This window comes from Mustela nigripes, chromosome 14 (genome assembly GCF_022355385.1).
Source record: "Mustela nigripes isolate SB6536 chromosome 14, MUSNIG.SB6536, whole genome shotgun sequence".
NCBI classification, from domain to species: domain Eukaryota; kingdom Metazoa; phylum Chordata; class Mammalia; order Carnivora; family Mustelidae; genus Mustela; species Mustela nigripes.
Genome location: NC_081570.1, coordinates 6,903,047 through 6,922,167, shown reverse-complemented (window position 1 = coordinate 6,922,167; position 19,121 = coordinate 6,903,047). Strand labels below are relative to the sequence as shown.

Genomic DNA, 19,121 nt, shown 5'->3' with positions numbered 1-19,121 from the left:
TTTCCATGAAAAAGTCAAAGTTGTACAGTAAACACAAAACAAAAGTCCTGTGTAGGGTTATCCCAACTCGGGTTCTATTCCGGCTGTGCTGCTTGCCTGTCCCCTGACCCTAGAATCTTCTCTTCTCCTCTGCTCTGAGGCTTAAAGGAAACCAAACCGAAGTGCTTTGTAAAACAGAAGCAGGACACAGCACGAAGCGCTCTTATGATGAGCAATTAACTATTCACCGAGACCAAAGCCAAACATTCTCTCAAGGGCTAGGTGTGAGGAAATGAAAGTGGAGATCAGCCATCAACAAGTCACAGACCAAATCTGATGTTTAGCTCACAAATTTATTTGATACACGCGAAAGATACAAAGAGAGTAATCATGGCACCAGAGAGGCTAGGCATTTTGAAATGAAAAGGAAATGAGAAAGCATAAACTTAGCAAAAAAATTACCTATGAAAGATGACAAAGGATGGGAAGAACAGCATGACCTTGAAAGGCCCACCCATGCCTACTTCAACTGGGACAGACAATTAAAGGCTAGAAACTGACAGGACTAATAGGGATTGAGGTATTAACAACACGTTATGCAGGTAGATGCATAGATATACATGAACTAATTCTGGAATATATGCATAACTGACCTCAGAATTTTAGAAAAATACAGCTGACCCTTGAACAACACAGGGTTTAGGAGTGCCAACTCCATGCAACTGAAAATTGCATTTAACTTCTGATTCCCCAAAAACTTAATGACTAACAGCCTATTTTGCCTTACTAATAACGTAACAGTGGATTACCATGTATTTTGTATAGGTATCATATACTGTATTCTTACAGTATATTCTTAAATACTATTCTTAAGCTAAAAAAACCAAAATACTGTTAAGAAAACCATAAAGGAGCGGCACCTGGGTGGCTCAGTGGATTAAAGCCTCTGCCTTCGGCTCAGGTCATGATCCTGGGGGTCCTGGGATCGAGCCCCGCATTGGGTTCTCCGCTCCATGGGGAGCCTGCTTCCCCCCCTCTCTCTGCCTGCCTCTCTGCCTACCTGTGATCTTTCTCTGTCAAATAAATAAAATAAAAAATCTTAAAAAAAAAAAAAGAAAACCATGAAGAAGAGAAAATACATTTACAGTACTGCACTGTATTTACCGAAAAAAATCCACATATATGTGGATCTGTGCAGCTCAAACCCCTGGTGCTCAGAGATTTGACCTTGGAATTAAAGTATGGTATTAAAATTACAAAGATGAAAACAATGCCAGTTTTAAATCCAAGGCCTTCAGGCCAGAGTCTAGTAAATCTGAATTCCTACAATCTGCTCTACAGCTCGGACAGAACGGAGGAGAGAAGAAAGCACTGTGGCGGGGGGGCGGGGGACGACAAAAAGCAACCATGAGAAACACCAAAACTCATCCACAAATATGAGAAGTGTGGTGAATCCCCAAAAGTAGAAAGGGGAAAGGGAGGTATTTTCTTACGGTACCATCTCAGTTTCAAGCTCTCTGTGATTCTTTCCTCTTCTGTCTGATGTCAGCCCATCATTATTCACTGCACTTCCGAAGATGAACTTGACCAACACAGGCTTTCCTCAGACCCAACTAAGGTTAATTTTCCTTTGAGTGCCTCTCACAGAAAACAATGAAAACCAATCTGCCTCATGTTTAAAATGAAAATTTCAATTATACATCTCCTTGATAATAAGACCCAAATTTTTCTCATTTTTACACTTCTGATGAAAAGTGTCTTACATCTGATGCCGTTAAGTCCTTGCTAGCTGCAAAGGGTCAGTACCCACAGCCAGCATGCAAACACCTGCATGAAGTCAGTGGGCTTACGCAGTGGCCACCAAAACTAGGGTCCATCCTCAGCTGACACATTCCACTGAATTTTAACTTAAAACACCTCAAAGCCAACTGAGGTATCTTCACAGCTGTTTCACTGAGACATGAAAAGTGACAATGTACGTAGAAGATTGTCTCATGCCAGGCAATGCAATGAAAGGCACCCAGAATATATTAGAGAATTTTCATAGCTAAAAGAAGTTCGTATATTTTGGTGATCATCTGTCAGACACCAAAAAACACTTTAGCTAACTCTCAAGAACAGAAGACGACTAAAAAAATGAAATAAAATTTAACCAAATAGGAAATGCAGAATAAACCCCAGCATTTGTCCGTAGATTACTGATTTTAAGATTGGCCCTAAAGGTGGGGAAGTAAACCACGATCCTCTGGCATGAACAGTGGACGGTCTCAACAACGCTTCACACAGGTCTCAATGATCAAAACGCACAACGATCTTCAGGTTCAAGGTGAGAGCACCGGACTCCAATTTTGAATGCCACGCTGAAGGAGGCAGTGGTGTAGTGTTTGTGTGCATGTGTTCATGCTAGCAATAAACATCCTTAGAGTTTTAAAATAACATTTCATTTTCCCCTAAACAAGTTATTCTGAAAGTCATGATGCTTTTAACAACTGTGACACATGGAATACCACATTGGAAATATGTCACATTCCAGTCCTGTGAGTATCTACAAACTTATACCTCATTCTGGGAGAATGTGTGAGCCATTTTCTGGTAACTACATCAACAGTCCAATTTAACAAACTGATTACTTCCCATAATAGAAATAGACCTGAATCCTTCTGGGGAGCCAACGTGCATGAGATCTGCGCAAGCCGAATCCCATTTGAAATGTACCGAGAAAACATGTTCCTTGGTAATTTCTTCTATAAAGGCATGAATAATCTCTCTCCTATGTAACCCACTTTTTTGAATGCAGACTTGAGAATGCTGTGTTTTCTCAGTGCAAGGCAAAGTCAGAGCAGTGGGGTTCGAGCAGTGTGAATTCACTGAACAAATGTTCACGGCGTGCTGTGTATTCCAGGCGCTGTTGTAGGCTCTGGGGGCAGCACACGGAATGGAACAGAGCCTGCTGGTACAGGGATTATACTCTAGAGCAGGGGACAGTCCAAAACAATACAGGAATGCTATGAAGAACAACGAAAGCGGAGCATGGTGACAGAGATGGGCAGTAAGTATGCATGTGTGCTTTCTATTACGTGTACTCTGACCCTCTGTGAGGGTGGTCTGTAGACGGGGACCTGAGGGCGTCAGGGCAGTCATCTTGGGGACAGCTGTCCAAAGAGAGGAAGTAAGCGCGAAGACCTAAGGCATCAGTGACGATGCCAAGTGAGGTCAAGAAGAGGGTGGCAAGGGGTTACCTGGGTGGCTCAGTTGGTTGGGCAACTGCCTTCGGCTCAGGTCACTATCCCAGAATCCCAGGACTGAGCCCTGCATCGGGCTCCCAGCTCCGTGGGAAGTCTGCTTCTCCTTCTGACCTTCTCCCCTTTCATGCTCTCTCTCTCACTCTAATAAATAAATAAAATCTTAAAAAAAAAAAAAAAAAAAAAAAAAAGAACAGGGTGGCACGCAGCAGAAGGTGTAGGCGAGGGGAGGCACGTGAGGTTGGAAAGGAGGAATGCACGCGTGCGTGTGGTATGTGCACGTGTGTGTACTGGAGACCAAGTGTCCCGTGGGTCAGGGCAAGGCTCTGCGTTTTACTCTGTGTGAGCAGGGACGTCGCTGGAGCGTCTGGAGACACACATGGTGGGAGTGTGTCCATGTTTCCTCTCCAAGCAGTGACGGGCCGCAGAAACGAGGGGTGAATGTGACCATCTTTTACCATTTGCTAACTGTCCCTTTCTCTACTCACACCAGTTCCCGACCCTGAAGATTCCGCCTCCTTCACGGAAATATCTGAGCAGTTACAAATAGATTTCTTTCCCAGCAAACACTTGGAAAAACTTTCCTCAGAGCAAATGCGACGTTATCTTCAGTACAAGACGATTCTCTCACTTTGCTGGTTCCACTCCTGCATCAGGTCAATCCTCAGAATTCAAAAAGCTCCTCTCACAGAGGCTACAGGACGTCACAGGAGCCACGTTCTGCCTTTCTTAAGTTAATCCTCCTCATCCCCACCACAGATAATTAACATTGGAACGTGTGTCCCAACTACTGTAACCTGTCAGCGCCACCAGGCGAGCAGGACAGGGGGCCGGAGGGGGACAGATGCGGCCCCTGTTGCTCCTTCTACAACACTCATCTCACCGGGCAAGGCGCAGGTGCAGAAACTGCTCACCTGAATGTAAATGAAATTCTGGGAAGATCAACTGGCAAGAAAATACCTGGTTCTTCCTGATCACTCAAATTAACAAGGTTTTTTGTGACCTCCTCTTGGTTTTGGCCCTACGTGCACTCTTGAGTGCCTATTTGCTTAATCAGTTATGTATTTTTCTACATCCTCTCACATTCTGCTTGAAAGCGATTCAGAAAGTTAAGAAGTTGCCAAAATCTGGAGAGATCAGATTCCATTTTAACAGCCAGCAAAGGACCTGCCAACTGAATGGAATTTTGTAATTACCGAGTAAAAGGCTGGCACTTCCTTGCCAAGAACAGAGTAAAAGCATGAACACTGAGGAGCGAGGTAGCCAGTGAGGGCGAGAACAGCACGAGCCCTACCGCGAGCACAGCGTGGGGAGCGGCAGGTGAGTTCCGGACTCGGGCCTTGCCGCGAACTTAGTTACGCGACTGACCTCCCTGTCCCCCGGGGTTCCTTATGGTAGCTGGGAGGGCCGCTGTGAGGACAGAGGGATAATGTGTGCAGAGTGCTGGCACGGGGTCTGGCCCGCGATGCTCAGTATTTAGAGCTATCATTACACAGTTATCTCCCGTTGTAGCTGCCGAATCTAGATCAGAGACGAGGCTGGGATGCTAGGAGCCCAGTGCTAGTAAAAGCAGCACACAATCTGGTACCTTCATGAGTGCAAGCTGGAGATAAATAGGCCAGGGAGAGAGAGCATTTCTCTCACCATTTACAGTAAAACCGATTAACAAAGCACTTCCATCATGTACAGAAACGGATTCCTAAAAAGGATGCCTGCTGCATTACTGTAATGGCGCAGCAGGATTTTATCCATGTGAAAAAGACACTTCCACCTTCGGGAAATTTACTTGAGAAACCGTAACACAACGTTCAACCCAATACAAATATCAACCTTCCTGAATCGATATCCAACCCTGCACCAGCATTCCTTTCTCTCCTTATGTACTCTCTCTAATGTTTCTTCTGAACGCTGTCAAATTTAATGAAGTATACCTAAGGCCTAGTGCCGTCTCTATTTATAACCCGGAGTTATTTTTGAACAGTGCTGAGCACAAATACCAAATCAGTCCAGTGGAAACTTCAATTTAAGAGCAAAATCGTAAGACAATGAGTCAGGGGTTCAGAAGGAAGGTGCTATTATATCTTCTTGCCCAAAGTCACCTAGAGAACCCAAGCAGTCTTTTTTCACACGGCTTCCGGGGGTGTGGGGGAACATTCAGCAGCATCGCGAACTAAGTGTCAGCCTTGACTGTCATTCCAGAGGCTGTCTAAACAAGGATCTAGCTTCACTGCGGTCAAGGAGGTGATCAGTGAAATTTAAGGTTAGAAGTGGAAGCAGAATCAGTTATACCAGACGGGATGGCCCCACACACTCTTAAATAGATTGCCACACCCGGCTGGGGCAGGAGAGGGGGAAACACACACACACACACACGTACACAGCCCCGTTGCCATTCCTAAGTAGCAGCAGTCCATGCAACCGCACGTAAGGAAACATGCCCCCACTGTGTACGGTTTGCTCACATCTGGCAGCTTAAAAGAAAACCCGCCATAGATGAACGAAGGGTCCCTCATTTCAGACCTTAGGCTTGATGACTCATCTTTAATCTGCTGTTTGTGTCTCTGATAAATGATTACACATAAGCGTTCCTCCAACCTCACCAGGCAACAACGAGGAAGACTTTCCTAGGTGCCACTTTACCCTAGAGTAAGGTAAGGTCCTAACGCCTCACTCCATGCAAGCTCGCCACATCCTGCCTCTCCAGGCCGTCTCGTTTGACCTGCCCTGTTTAAGATTCGAAGCACGGCCCTAGTGAGGGCTTATATAAAAGTTAGTTCCTAAGCACCTATGCACATGCAGGGGTGAGACTCCATTCCTCCGATACCTGGACCCAAACTGGACACAAGAAAACTCATCACCACCACCACCACCTTCATCATCACCATCACCATCTTCTTCTTCATCTTCATCACTACTGTCGCCAGAAAGCGCGAGGAAGAGGAAGGAGAGAGGACTGTCGTACATACTACCACAACAGAAGCAAAAAAGGTCATCAGGGAACAAAGGAAAAGACAAGAAGTGGAAATCTTTTGTAACTATCGCTTTTTAATTAAATGTTACCCTAAAAGTTCTGGTTACGGACATGCAGAAAAACAATTCATCTCAATGACAGAAAGACGCAGGTACATGGTGGGGGGCCAGGCACATTGGATTAGTGGCATTCTGTTAGGGCTCCTTTCCAACAGGCTCAAATCAAAGGGTCAAGGCACAAGCACGGGCCCAGACCAGTGGTCAGAGGTAAGGGACACAGGCCCAGACTTGCTCCCGCCACCCCGGGGGCTAACTGTATTCCAACTATGATCGACCACAGTACAGAGGGCTATAAAGTGCTCTGTGAGCCCCAACTCTCAAGTCGAACTGCCCACAGCCTCTGGACCTCATCTGTAAAGAGCAATGACACCTGAACTGGATTTCAAAAAACGGAAAGTGACTCCTTTTTTTTTTTTTTTGGACAGGAAGGAGGAAGAGCGAGGGGTAAGAGCAGACTGAGGGACGCACCATGGACACCCACCACTTCAGGTTATCAAAGCCTGGCAGAAGCACGGACTTGGGCGCGAGCCTACCAGACTGGTTACACACACAGGTTAATAACCCCAAACAGGGAAACACATGTAACTGAGGTCAGCGTCACACACCAGTCCTTCCAAAGCGAGTTAATCGCCTCTCCCTGCACTGCAAACACGTACCCAGCTCTCCTGCTGAATAAATACCTAGGAGAGATCCTTAGGGCTGAGGGACGTCTGCTTGCGGCACTGGGCGAGGCGGCCAGGGAAGGTGGCCCTAGGCTGCTGGGTCTCTGTCTGGGAGAGCTGGCGGGCACCGCTTGAAGGCTACTAGCGAGGGCGGGGAGGCTGGGCGAGCTGGACAGAATGGAGATGCCCGGGGACCGCGGGGTAGGAGAAGTTGAAGACCCCCACGGGTGGGTGACGGTGTAGGGGCGATACCGTGGAGATGAGGGCTGGCTTCCTGCGGCAGACCCAGGAGCCGCGGCGTGCGGGCTGAGGGAAGTGGCGGGCCCGGCCGTCGAGCCGGCTGCACGGGCAGGGGAGGAGGCAAAGGACGGACTCCTGACCGGCGCCGAGCTCCAGAAACCTGAACGGGGGGCTGGGCTAGTTTCATAGAGGCTGAGTCAGTTGAGAAAGAGAGGAAAGAAGAGAAAATTGAAGACACACTTGAGGTAAATCACTAAAACGGAAACTAGTCACGCTTTTAAAGAACACTCTGATGACACTTCGTATCTCTAAACATGCAGGTGTACGAATCTCTCAGATACTCATCTAAATGGTTCTAATCCGACTTCCGTGCCCATCTTGAGGCTACATTTACGGTAGCTAAAGCCTCCTTTCCAGAGAATAATGTACTATATCCAGCCATCTGCTTCTAAACTTTACCAACAGCCTCACGACGGGAAGCCAGACAACCCTATCTGGAAAAGGCAAGCTCTCCAGCCACGACGGAGTGCCCCCACCCAAACACAACACATGCCGCCCTCTGACTGGCAAAGGCCCTTGAGGTCCCTGCCCTCACACACTTCCTGGCTGTTCTACTACCGAGCTCGCTCTGCACAAGGAACCACACTGACCTAGAGAAAGAGCTGGCACCGAAGGAACCCACGCCGCAGAACATGGGGCTAGTTCCTGGGTTGGAGCCGGTAGCGAGCATGAGATTTCTGTCTGGTGACCGAGCTGCCGCTGCAATTGGCTGTGACGTGGCCGTCAGACTGGCAAAGGGATTTTCATCTCTGGTCTGAGCAGACATCATTAGCACTTCCATTAAAATCTGGCCAATCAAGTCCTTAAAATCAGAGAACACTGTTGGAAAGGCAGAATAAAGAAGAGGTTACAATGCTTCTTCACATACACAGTCCTTGAATCAGCCAAAGGGAACCAGAGGGTCAGTGTGGCGTCCGGACTGGATTCTGAAACAGTGAGAGGACACTGCGGGAAAACTGGTGAAATCCAAACAAAGCCCAAGTTCAGATAATAGTAATGACTTAGTTCTGACAAACAGACTATGGTTACATAAGATGGAAACATTAGGGAAACTGGGTGAATGGCGTATGGGAACTGCTGCCACGATCTCCAAAACTCTTCTGTAAATCTAAAATTATGCCGAAATACAAAACATATTTAAAAAAAGAAAAGAAAAGAGAATTGGAGCGCACCCAAAGAGAATCACTGCTCATATATATTATCTGTTTTGTTTATCGTTCTAGAAACAAAGCTGGGTTCACATTTCTTCACCTACCAATGTATTATGCACTGTAAAACCACTAAATGCCAGGTTCAAAATCTTTTACGAAGGTTCTAATATTTAGTCACCATCTGGCCTTCTGGAACAAATTCTATTTTCTAACTCCTTCCTTATTCTTCGAAGCTCCCAAATGCTTTACCGCAGGTCTTCAGATACATTTTAAATATCACTAAATACATGAGAGCTGTAACACTGTAAACCTTATCTGATCTGGCTATTAAAAATAGTCACTTATATATGTACAAGACAGATTTAAGAATTCTAAGGTTTACAATAAGAAAAATAACAAGGGGGTGCCTGGGTGGCTCAGCCGGCTAAGCACCCGCTCTTGATTTAGGCTCAGGTCATGATCTCAGGGTTGTGAGATCGTCAGGCTCCTTGCTCAGCGGGGAGTCTGGTAGAGAGTCTTGCTCTCCCCCCACCCCACTTGCTCACTCTCTTTCTCTCTCTGTACTAAACATTTCATTAAAAAGTAGCTATTACTTTAAAAAAAAAAAAAAGAAGAAGAAGACGAAGAAGTGGTGGCAGGCTTTTGAAACACAGGCTCACATCTTTAACCATAGTAGTAATAAGATCCCAGTAAAATCAGAAGTGAACTACCCATCTGCCAGGAACATGGGGGACTTTTCTTGCCAGGGAAGATGGGCAGCACAAAAAAGGGAAAGACAACCTTCTTTTCATTTCACTCATTTAAAGTACCTCTACAGAGGGATTATTAAGTGCCAGGCACACTTCTAGGCCCCAGGAATACATCAGGGAGCAAGGTCATGGTCGAGTGACATGAAAGGAACACACAGCACACCACCCCATCTCTTCCGCATTCCAAATGACTTCTGTCAAAAGAAGAGTGTCAGTGCCCGAAATGCTGCGATCTTGCTAGAAGTTTTACTGCTTTGTTACAGAAGTGCGGTTTAGGGTAGCCTCTTAAAATAGAATCCTGGAAACACAGCAAAATATCAATGTTTTAGCCTGCTAAGCAATTTGATCGAGATTTACTCCACGGTCTGCACATGACCTGATCGGCACTTCAAGCAAGTACAGGTCATCCGAGCACCTCGCCCAGCACCCCTGGAGACCGTCCAGTGGACTCCTATTTATTAGAAACATTAACTTCAACTCTGAAATAATGGAGAACGTTAACTTATTTATATAGTTTTCTGCTAGAGAAATCATGAAAGTTGAAAAAAAAAATGGTTTATCAGTAAGATCCGTGGACAGTGGCCAAACAGCAGTGTCCTCATCAAGAACTCTATCTGTAGTCAAAACACTTAACCCCAAAGCAAGAGAAAGTGAGTGTGGGTAACAGAAGGGCGAAGATATGACACTCTTGTTTTCTCTTAACAGTGAAGCTAGATTCCTACCTTCTTTTGGGTTCTGCTTAAATTGTGCAGAAAGAGAAGAAAGAAAGATGACATCTCTGTCCCGGTCCTTCCAGGAGACGCGGAAGATCTTACAGACCAGCTGCAAGGCCTGCTCTTCGGACACTTCTGAACCCGAGGAAGGCTCCTTGTGAGGGAGAAGATTTGCAGGGTAAGTTCAAGTCACTCATTTATTAATCGGGATATTTTAGAAATGCATACGACTGTTCACCCACTGACTAAGGGGAAAATAAGCTTGTTACTCTGACTTCAGCACCACATGGAGGTTTCATCCGCTTACAACTCTCTACGGGGGTGGACAAAGGAGCAGGGACATTACTGCAATCACCAAGGGAGGAATTAGATAAAGGATGCATATACATCTTGTTCGTTTCCTTTCCCAAACGCCAAAGAACCAGGATAACATCAGCACAGAACTCATTTTCATCCAAAATCTTTTCCAGAATTTAATGTTACTCACTAGTTTCTGTCACAGATAAAATATCATGTATATAAAAGAATTCTGGAAACACGTAAGAACTCTACAAAATAAAGCATCGCGCCACTAGAAGGCCACAGTCCAACAGGTGACCACCCCTTGCTGCGGAACACTCCTGATCACCACACCGGAAGGGACGCAACGGTCTCTGCCAGGTCTACCCCCAGGACATCCGCCAAAACAGAACAGGTCTTTCTGGCTAACTATAGGGAACTAAACTCAGATGGTAACAAAATATAAAGACCTCGTATTTTACATGAGCTTCTAAGTGCTACTGGACTTCACGTATTCTTGCTTCAATTCCCAGCCATTTTCCTCTGAATACTACGGAAGATCTGATGACCTACTTGCATAAGCAAAAGACCAACAGAAAAAGTTCAAATTAGCGCTAAATTCCTTCTCATTACCAACTCCATCTACTGACAAAAATATGGGTCTGAAACCAAGCTAACTGCAGGATCTGCCCGGATGAAAGAGTGAGCTCTCCTTCCATTAGAGCAATCTTAGCTCCCCATTTCTCCTCCCAAAAAGAAAAAAAAAAGAGTCACCTCAACAGAATTTGCTGACCTGGGGCAGCTCACTCGGATCAACCGTGCAGATGGGAGAACCAAAAGGGCAATTATATTACCTGTTCTACAAACAGAAGCAAGGGCTTCATTTCTTACCAACCTTATCGCTGAGGCTCCTCTTTTCTCTTCGATCGTTTTCATCAACCTCCATATTTTCAATTCCTGAATCCACATCCACCTGGGACATGCTTTAAGTATAAAAGACAAATAAGGCTTTTACCTTTTATAAATCCACCCAATGTCATAGCTCCTGGTTGAGGAGACGTTCTTAACTATCAGTCAAAATTAGTCAAGAAGACAAAAATAATAAAGCAAAGAAGTCAAAATCAGTCAAGAAGGCAAAATAATAATAAATATTTTCTCTGATTGACTTTTAAGAGCTCTTCATATACTAAGATGTAAACATTCTGTCTTTACATTTGCTGGAGATATTTTTCCTAAGTTGGCATTTTCTGAGGCTCACTTTCGAAAGCAAATTAGAGGTTATTTTCTGTACATATCATTTTTAAATGGCACATATACAATCAGAGCCTGATTACAAAAATCTGGTCAAGCACATATATTAATTTTTCCCACATTAAATAAATAATTTTCCCAGCACCATTTATTGAAAAGAGCATCCTTTTTATGCTAATATGAAATCACCTCTCACAGGTCCAGTAGCCATGTATACAAGTATGGGTCTTTTTCTGGATATTCATTTCTGTTCCATTAGATAATCTGCCTGTCCCCGAACAAAAACTACTCTATCTTACTTCTAATACTTCACAGTCAATCTTGATATCTGCTGGGTCAATGTCTCCACCTTACTCTCCTACTTCAGGAGAGTCAGCCATTTTTGGCCTCTGGCTCATCCCCACATACTTAAGAATCAGCTGTACAGATTTCTTAAAAATCCTGTTGGTATTTTCACTAGAATTTTATGGACTCTTGAGATCAAACTGGGAGAAAGGATTTCATTACATTCTTGAGTCCATAATAAGCATCTCTCTCCAAGTTTTTAGATCTTCTTCAAGGTCTTTCAATAAATCTTTTCTTTTACACAGGGTCCACACCTAGCACGGAGCCCAGTGCAGGGCCTAAACTCACAACCCTCAGATCAAGACCCGAGCAGACATCAAGAGCCAGCCATTCAACTGACTGAGCCACCCAGGCACCCCTGGTCTTTCAATAAACTTTCACGTTTTCTCTCCAAGTCTTTCACTTCTTTTGCTAAATTTATACCTAGGTACCATATGTTTTTAAATGAAATTGGGAATGGTACCTCTTAAAAATTAAGTTTTCTAATTTCTTGTTGCTAGTCCATAGTAATACAACTCTGAGACCTCTGAGAAACAACTTATTTACTTACACATAGGATTTACTAGGTAGAAAACCATTTCTTCTCTAAATAGTAACTACTTCATTTCTTCCACTCTAACCCTTATTTGATCGCACTGGGTAGGATCCCCGCGTCGATCAGACATAAAAAGAGCGAGCAGCCACCTTTGTTCTTTTTCCTGATTTTAAAGGGAGTGTTTCTAATTTCTCACCCCAGACTATGAGAGTTGCTGTAGTTTCTTGAGAGACGTCCTTTATATTAGTCAGAATACGGTAGGCTATGCTGTGGTTACACACACACACTTGGAAATCTTAGAGGCTTAACACTATAATGGTTATTTCTTGCTTACGCAAAGTCTGGTGAGAGTGAAGCATCCTTACTCCATCTTTAATCTATGCCATCTGCAATACACAGCCTCCAAGGTCACTGGAGCAAGAGAAGAGAGGGATGGAGGAGGAATCGGCTCAACTGCCTTCACCTAAAAGTGACACATGTCACTTCCACTCACAGTCTACCGGACAAAACTAGTCACTTGGTCCCCGTCTACTCACTGAACTCTGTCTCTGCCATATCGCTAATTCAGGAGGCACCTTTCTGTTTCCTGTCTGCGAAGATTCTTATCACGGACTGTGGCTTTTATAAAACTTTTCCAACTACCAAGATTATACGGCTTTTCTCTTCCATATACAACGTGCAGAATGATATTCATAGATTCACTAATGCTATACCCTTGCACGCTTGAGATAAACCCAAGTTGCTCATGTTATGTTATTACTTTAAACTTATAACTGAAATATCCGTACGGACCTAACCACAGATGACGTTGCGTGTTTGGCTGAATAAAGCTTCGCAAAAGAAACATACTGATGTAATCAGCACCCGCATCAAGAAACAGAGCATTACCAGCACTCCAAGAGCACCCGATGACCCTTCCACAACCAAGCAGGCCCACAGTAACCGCTATCCTGGCATCCAGTCCCACAGAAGCTTTGTCTGCTGTTTATGTGTTGTAATATTTGATTTGTCAGTATTTCAAGATTTTTGCAAATACATTCATGAACATGATTACCATGTAATTTTTTTCTTTTATATTATTCTTGTCTGGTTTTGATATTAAGGTCCTACAAGCTTTGTAAATTGGGTCGGTAACTATTCCCTATTTTTTAAGATTATCAGGAAAAATTTGTGTATAACTAGAATGGCAGAATCTGCCCATAAGATTATACGAGTGAGGAGCTTACTTTGGAAAATTTAAAAATACTGATTCGATTTATTTCATTGGTTTTTGATCATTCAGGTTTTCTCTTTCCTCTTGAGTCAATTTTAGGAGAACATTTTTCCAGGAATTTGATTTTCATCCAGATTTTCATGTTTATTTGCATGTTGTGCATTTCTATTTTTTTCACAGAATTCTCTTTTTTAATAACAAACATGACCGAGATCCCCTTTCTATGCAGGCATTGTTCTAGCTGTCAGAGAGCTCGAGGGACCAACAAAAGGGACAAAACGACCCCTGTGTCATGGAGCTTACCTTCTAGTTAGAGGGAGAAAGACACCAATGAACATAATAAGTGAAACATATCGTACAATGATAACTGCTATGGAAAAATTAAGGAAAGGGCAACTGAGGGTGCAGGCCTTTCCATTTTAAATGGGGTGAGCCTCCCGGAGAAATGCCGCATGAAAACAGACCAGAGAGGGGTCGGCCATGCACATATGCAGGGAAAGAGTCTTCCCAGAAAAGGGTTTTTATTTCTGAGACTTACTTATATTCTCTTTTTCTCCGTTTCATTTATAATATATTACAGCTTTCTATTTTCTTCCGAGGACGTTAGCTGCGACATACAGTCCGTAACACGGAATATCTCTTACTGTTCAGTTCTAGATCCTTTCAAATTCCCATTATGATTTCTTCTTTGATCTGTATTTAGAAGCATGCTCTGTTTTAAAAACTGCCAACTGTATGAGGAAATTTTTAGGATTTTTCCTTCTATTAATTACCTAATTTAATGTCCTTGTCAGAAAACATGATCTATGTGACGCATCCCACAGAAACTCTCCGGTCGTTGGGGATTAGGGAAGAATGTGTGTTCTCCAACTGTACAGTGCCAAGTTCTGTATCTGTCAATTACATCAAGCTTTTAGCTGTGCAGTTTAATTTGTTCATATGCTTACTGATGCTCATTCTTTCTGATTTATTGATGGATGAAAGGAATGTTAACATCTCCCATTCTGATTATGTGTTGCTTTCTCCTAGTTTTACTGTCATGTGCTTTAGTGCTGCTGCTGTCGTCTTACCAAGTGCATATATTTTGGAAACTGTTAAACAGTACACAGTGCTTATTTCTAATATACTTTGTGCCTTAAAATCTAATCTATGAATATGTTTACCCCAGTCTTCTCTTGTTTAGTATCTGTGTGGGATTGGCTTTTCCCTTTCTTTCGCTTTCAGTGAAAGGTTGAAGATCTAACCTAATGTTTCAAGTGTGCCTTCTGTAAACATGGATACAGCTGAGTTCTGTTTTGTTTTTACCCCAATCTAAGCCTTTTCACTGTGATGCCTTATGATGACTGACCAATTTTCATTTCTTTCGATCTTCTATTTATTTGTCCCTTTTTAAAACCTTGTGTTTTTAAAACTTGTGTCCTTTTGAATTGACTTAAATTCTCCCGAGCTCCCAACTCCCATTCCATATTTTCCCTTGACTGGTTTGGAAGACATACTCCATTCCCATTCTTTTAGCGGCTACCCTTGAAGTTTTACCAAGTATCCTTTCATCAAAATGTAAAAGTTGGCCAAGTATCTTCACCCCTCTCCTACCCCTCTCCTAAGTGCCCGGGGACCTCACAGCTTGTTCTAACCACCCCGCTCAAGGTGGCTTCCCAGCTATGCTGTGCAGCAAGTCCCATCTAACTCACTGTTTTCCTTCTCTCCCCCAGTGTCATTCTCTGCACTGTGGCTCGTGTCTTACACTGCCAGTCTTTGTTTAGATTCACACTTTTTTCCTGCATTTGGCGTTCCAGCTTGCATCGCAGACGTCAGTCCTGGGACCGCTCTCCTTCCTCTTCAACTACACCTGCTAAAAGCTGGGCTCTTCTGGGGGCAGACTATCAGGTTGTTTTTGTTTGTGCACTTGTTTTTCTTTTGAATCGATAAATGTCTTTATTTCACCCTTGCGCCTGAAAGACAGGTGCACGAGGGCACACAAGTCCCAGCGGGCAGCTGATTTACTTTTCAGCCTTCGGATACTATTGTGCCTCCATGTGACCTCCGTCGTTCAGACATCGATCATTCCTTGGTCGCTCAACTCTTTGCTCTCTCTGACTGCTTTAAAGCTCTTTTGTCTTCAATGTTTGGAAATTTTACTACAAAATGTTCAGATATGAGCTTCCCTTGGTTTAATCAGCACGGGAGTTCCTGGGCCTTTTGAATCAGAGAAGTCATATCATTTATCAACTCTAGAAAAATTCGTAGCCATTTATCTTTTTGAAAATGGCTTCCCAATCAAGAGAGGGAAAAAAGCATAGAATAAAGCGGGGTGTGGGGAGTTGCTCTAAGTCTCCCTACTCTCTCCTTCTGAATTTCCATGAGGTCTATCTTGGCTGTGTGTCCATTATGTCTCTAAATACACTGCACAGGTTTCACCATTTTCTCTTTGTGGCACACTCTGGGTAATTTCTTCAGCTCTACCGGTCGGTACATTAATTCTCTAGCTATGTCTAATCTAGCTATGTCTAACTCTTGCATCAGGTTTTCAATCTGAGTGATCTTTTCATTTCTAGAGATTCGACATGATTCTTTTTCAGCTGTGCTTGGTTGTTTTTATGGTTGCTTTCCCCTTATTCATGTTTTCAATTCCCTCTGTAATTTATTTAAACATGTGTGTTTTGTATTCCACACCTAGTAATTCCAAACCCCAAAAATCTCCAGGTGAATACTTCTGTCATTTCTGCTCTGGGTCCCTTACTCATGCTGGCTTTTATCTGGCGCATTCTGTGATTTCTGACCATGAGCTCACACTTCTTAGCAATTTTTCTAAGGAAATTCTCTGAAGACATGGATGATTTATGTTTGCTTCTGCTAGGTGCCTTTCAGACAGCATAGGCCTGGCTCCACTGTATATGACAGTAGTTCTCAGCTTGAGGCTTTTCAGACTATAGCAAGAGCATAAATCTAGGTGCTCGACCCAGTGAAGTCACCCACTGGCCATGAAACTGCAGAGATGACTTGGCTTTGTAACAATTTATCAGCTCAGAGCTGTGGTAATAAGAACACGATTGTTTTTACTCTGTGGGATTGGATTTTTTCCTACTTGATCTTTTTCCTGGGAATGCAGTCCTTTCTGAATTCTTACCTAATGTAAGGTGATCTCTGATCTGGCTCCTCAACTCAAGCTTACCAAGTGCCAAAGCTCTATGCCACTGCTTCTTAACCTTTTCCACGTCATAACACACATAGAAAACAGTATTTGTCGGTCCACTGACATGAACTGTGGGAGCTGCTTCAGGGCAGAGGAGCTGGGTCCTGGGGTGGGAGGTGGGGGGCTCTGGCCTTCACGAGCAATAAAGGACTCAGTACCCAGCCACTCTGTCACCCACTCGTGGCACTGTGACAGCAGAGACAGACCCTATTCTAGGACATCCTGACCCTTATGGAGCTCCTAAGGCATGTGGCTTACCTGTCTGTACCCTTTGAAACTTAAAAATTTCACTAGTCAGTAAAACTTTGAAGAAATTTTTAGAGACTGACATACGCCTGCCAACACAGTGTGTACAAAATACGGACATTAGAAAAAATTTAAAATAATTTTTTTTTTTACCACTTATACCACTATTTTATAAAAGACATTTCAATGCCCAAACCAGAAACACTTCCATAAAGACTATTTCAGAATAATACAAAGACCTATAAACCTCACAGATCTCGCATTCATTTGCTAAGGACTGGCACAATCTCTGGGCTGGTGCTTGGGACTAGCGGACTAGAGACCAAAGTGACTGAATCTCTCCCTTTCCGTAAACCCAACCGCTTACTGGAAAATGGCTTACTTTACCTTTTTTCACAAGAGACGCCATCGATATCCATGCTCTGGGAACGTGAGAGAGACTGAGACTGGGTTTCAAGGCTATTGGAGGGCGAGCTGCTCAGAGAACTGACTCCTTCACTGCTCTGGCTTCGATGCGCTACTCCTGGCCGAAAAAGACATAAAAAGTAAAGTTTCCCGTGAAGTAACATTAGAGCCATCTGTAATGGCGACAGTAAACAAACACAATCAGCACTCCTACCATCAAGATAGCAGATAAGGAATCTCCATCGGGAGATCATGCTCAATGTTTAGTATTAAAATCACGGAAACATTAGCAAGAAATCATAGTTTTATCCATGTATGTCATACGAGGTCAGTGACACAGCTACATCTAAGAGCCAAACCCAACTCCTCATCACTCTCTCTTTCACCAATTCAAACATGGCCCCGATACAAATTAGCTTCTGTGACAGTCCAGAAAAATCCTCGAAATGCACCAAAAATAAGGAAAATTAATAAATGGCTGTAGAAATATACAGATGGACAGATGTGTGCCACAGCAAATACACCAAAATGTTAATGTAGGATCTTTGGTGTATATACAGGTGTTCATTGCAAAATTCTTTCACCTTTGTTTTAGGCTTAAGATTTTTACAACAAAATGTTGAAAACATGCCAACAGAGCCAATCTAAGCAATGTCCTTAAATACAGATCAACTCATTTGTTGACTGAACATCTCATCAGATGATGGTTTGGGGAAAATAAAAGCCCTGACACTGTCCTTGCCTTCGCAGAGCCTAGAGTATAGAGAGTAACAGCCGTGAGTACAGGGCAGATTGTTTCTTACCCATGTCTTTGAAACCATGTTTTTCTCATAGAATTAAAAAAATACTCCAACTCCACAAATACCTTTCCAAGAAAAAACAACGTTTTACCCAGGCATTTAAGTACTTTAAAAAATATATACTAATAACACATTATATGTTAATTAACTGAATTTAAATTTTAAAATGAGACATTAAAAGCAAAAACAAAAAACACAACAACAGCAACTTGAATTACCATTTGTAGCTGAAACAAGAACCCAGCGGATAAACTTGAACACTCCCAGAATTACAAGAAAGCAGACTTGCGGCCCTTTTCTGTCTCTCATTGAAGAGTATCAGCAAACACTCACCCATTCCTGATAGTGGGTTTTAACACGTTTCTGTTTGTTAAAGCCTCTGCAAGACTCATGCAAGAAAAGAGAAACTAAATCCTCTATTCTGAAATAGACTCAAGAATACAGAAAATACCTAACGTGGCAGAAACTCAGAAATAAACCTGGAGAAGACAGAAAAACTTTCAATTCCCAAATTCAAGAATGTAACCCAAAGTAAGTTCTCAATAACTATTTACTGAAGGAATAAATAATACAGCCTCAATAAGGTCCTTAGGAGAATATTATTTTACCTAGTACGATGAAAGGTCTAACAATTTTTTTAAAGAATTTATTTCTTTACAGAGAGTGTGCACATGAGTGAGCGAGCGTGAGCGGGGGTGGGGGGTGGGGGGGGGCAGAGGGAGAAAGAGAGAGAGAAGCTCAAGTTGACTCCACACTGAACCCAGCGTGGGACTCCATCTCACAACCTTGAGCTCATAACCTGACCTGAAACCAAGGATTGGATACTTAACCAACTGAGTCCCACCCAGCTGTAAATAAAATTAGTCAATAATAATAAAGTTCAACAATTTTTATGGAATAGCAATTAAGCAACTTTAAAACTTCTACCTTGTAAAACCAGTTTTAAAATTAAATAGAGTAAGTTGTTTAAAAAAACCTGTATTTGTAACACAGCATACTAAACTACACTACAAATACAATGATCCTGC

General features: G+C 43.1%; 1 protein-coding gene across 2 annotated transcripts in view; it reads right to left on the bottom strand.

The window, feature by feature from the left end:
- The window catches only part of UBE4B (ubiquitination factor E4B), a 120,212-nt gene that overhangs the window by 48,935 nt on the left and 52,156 nt on the right, over window positions 1-19,121 (bottom strand). The window contains exons 3-7 of one of the 2 annotated variants that reach the window (XM_059375239.1): window positions 17,276-17,411; window positions 11,001-11,088; window positions 9,836-9,980; window positions 7,804-8,032; window positions 7,166-7,345 (exon numbers count right to left, since the gene is read on the bottom strand). In XM_059375239.1, the coding sequence (XP_059231222.1) occupies window positions 7,166-7,345; window positions 7,804-8,032; window positions 9,836-9,980; window positions 11,001-11,088; window positions 17,276-17,411 (778 nt within the window). The remainder of the gene's footprint in view (window positions 1-7,165; window positions 7,346-7,803; window positions 8,033-9,835; window positions 9,981-11,000; window positions 11,089-17,275; window positions 17,412-19,121) is intronic. The other variant, XM_059375240.1, reaches the window with a different exon arrangement.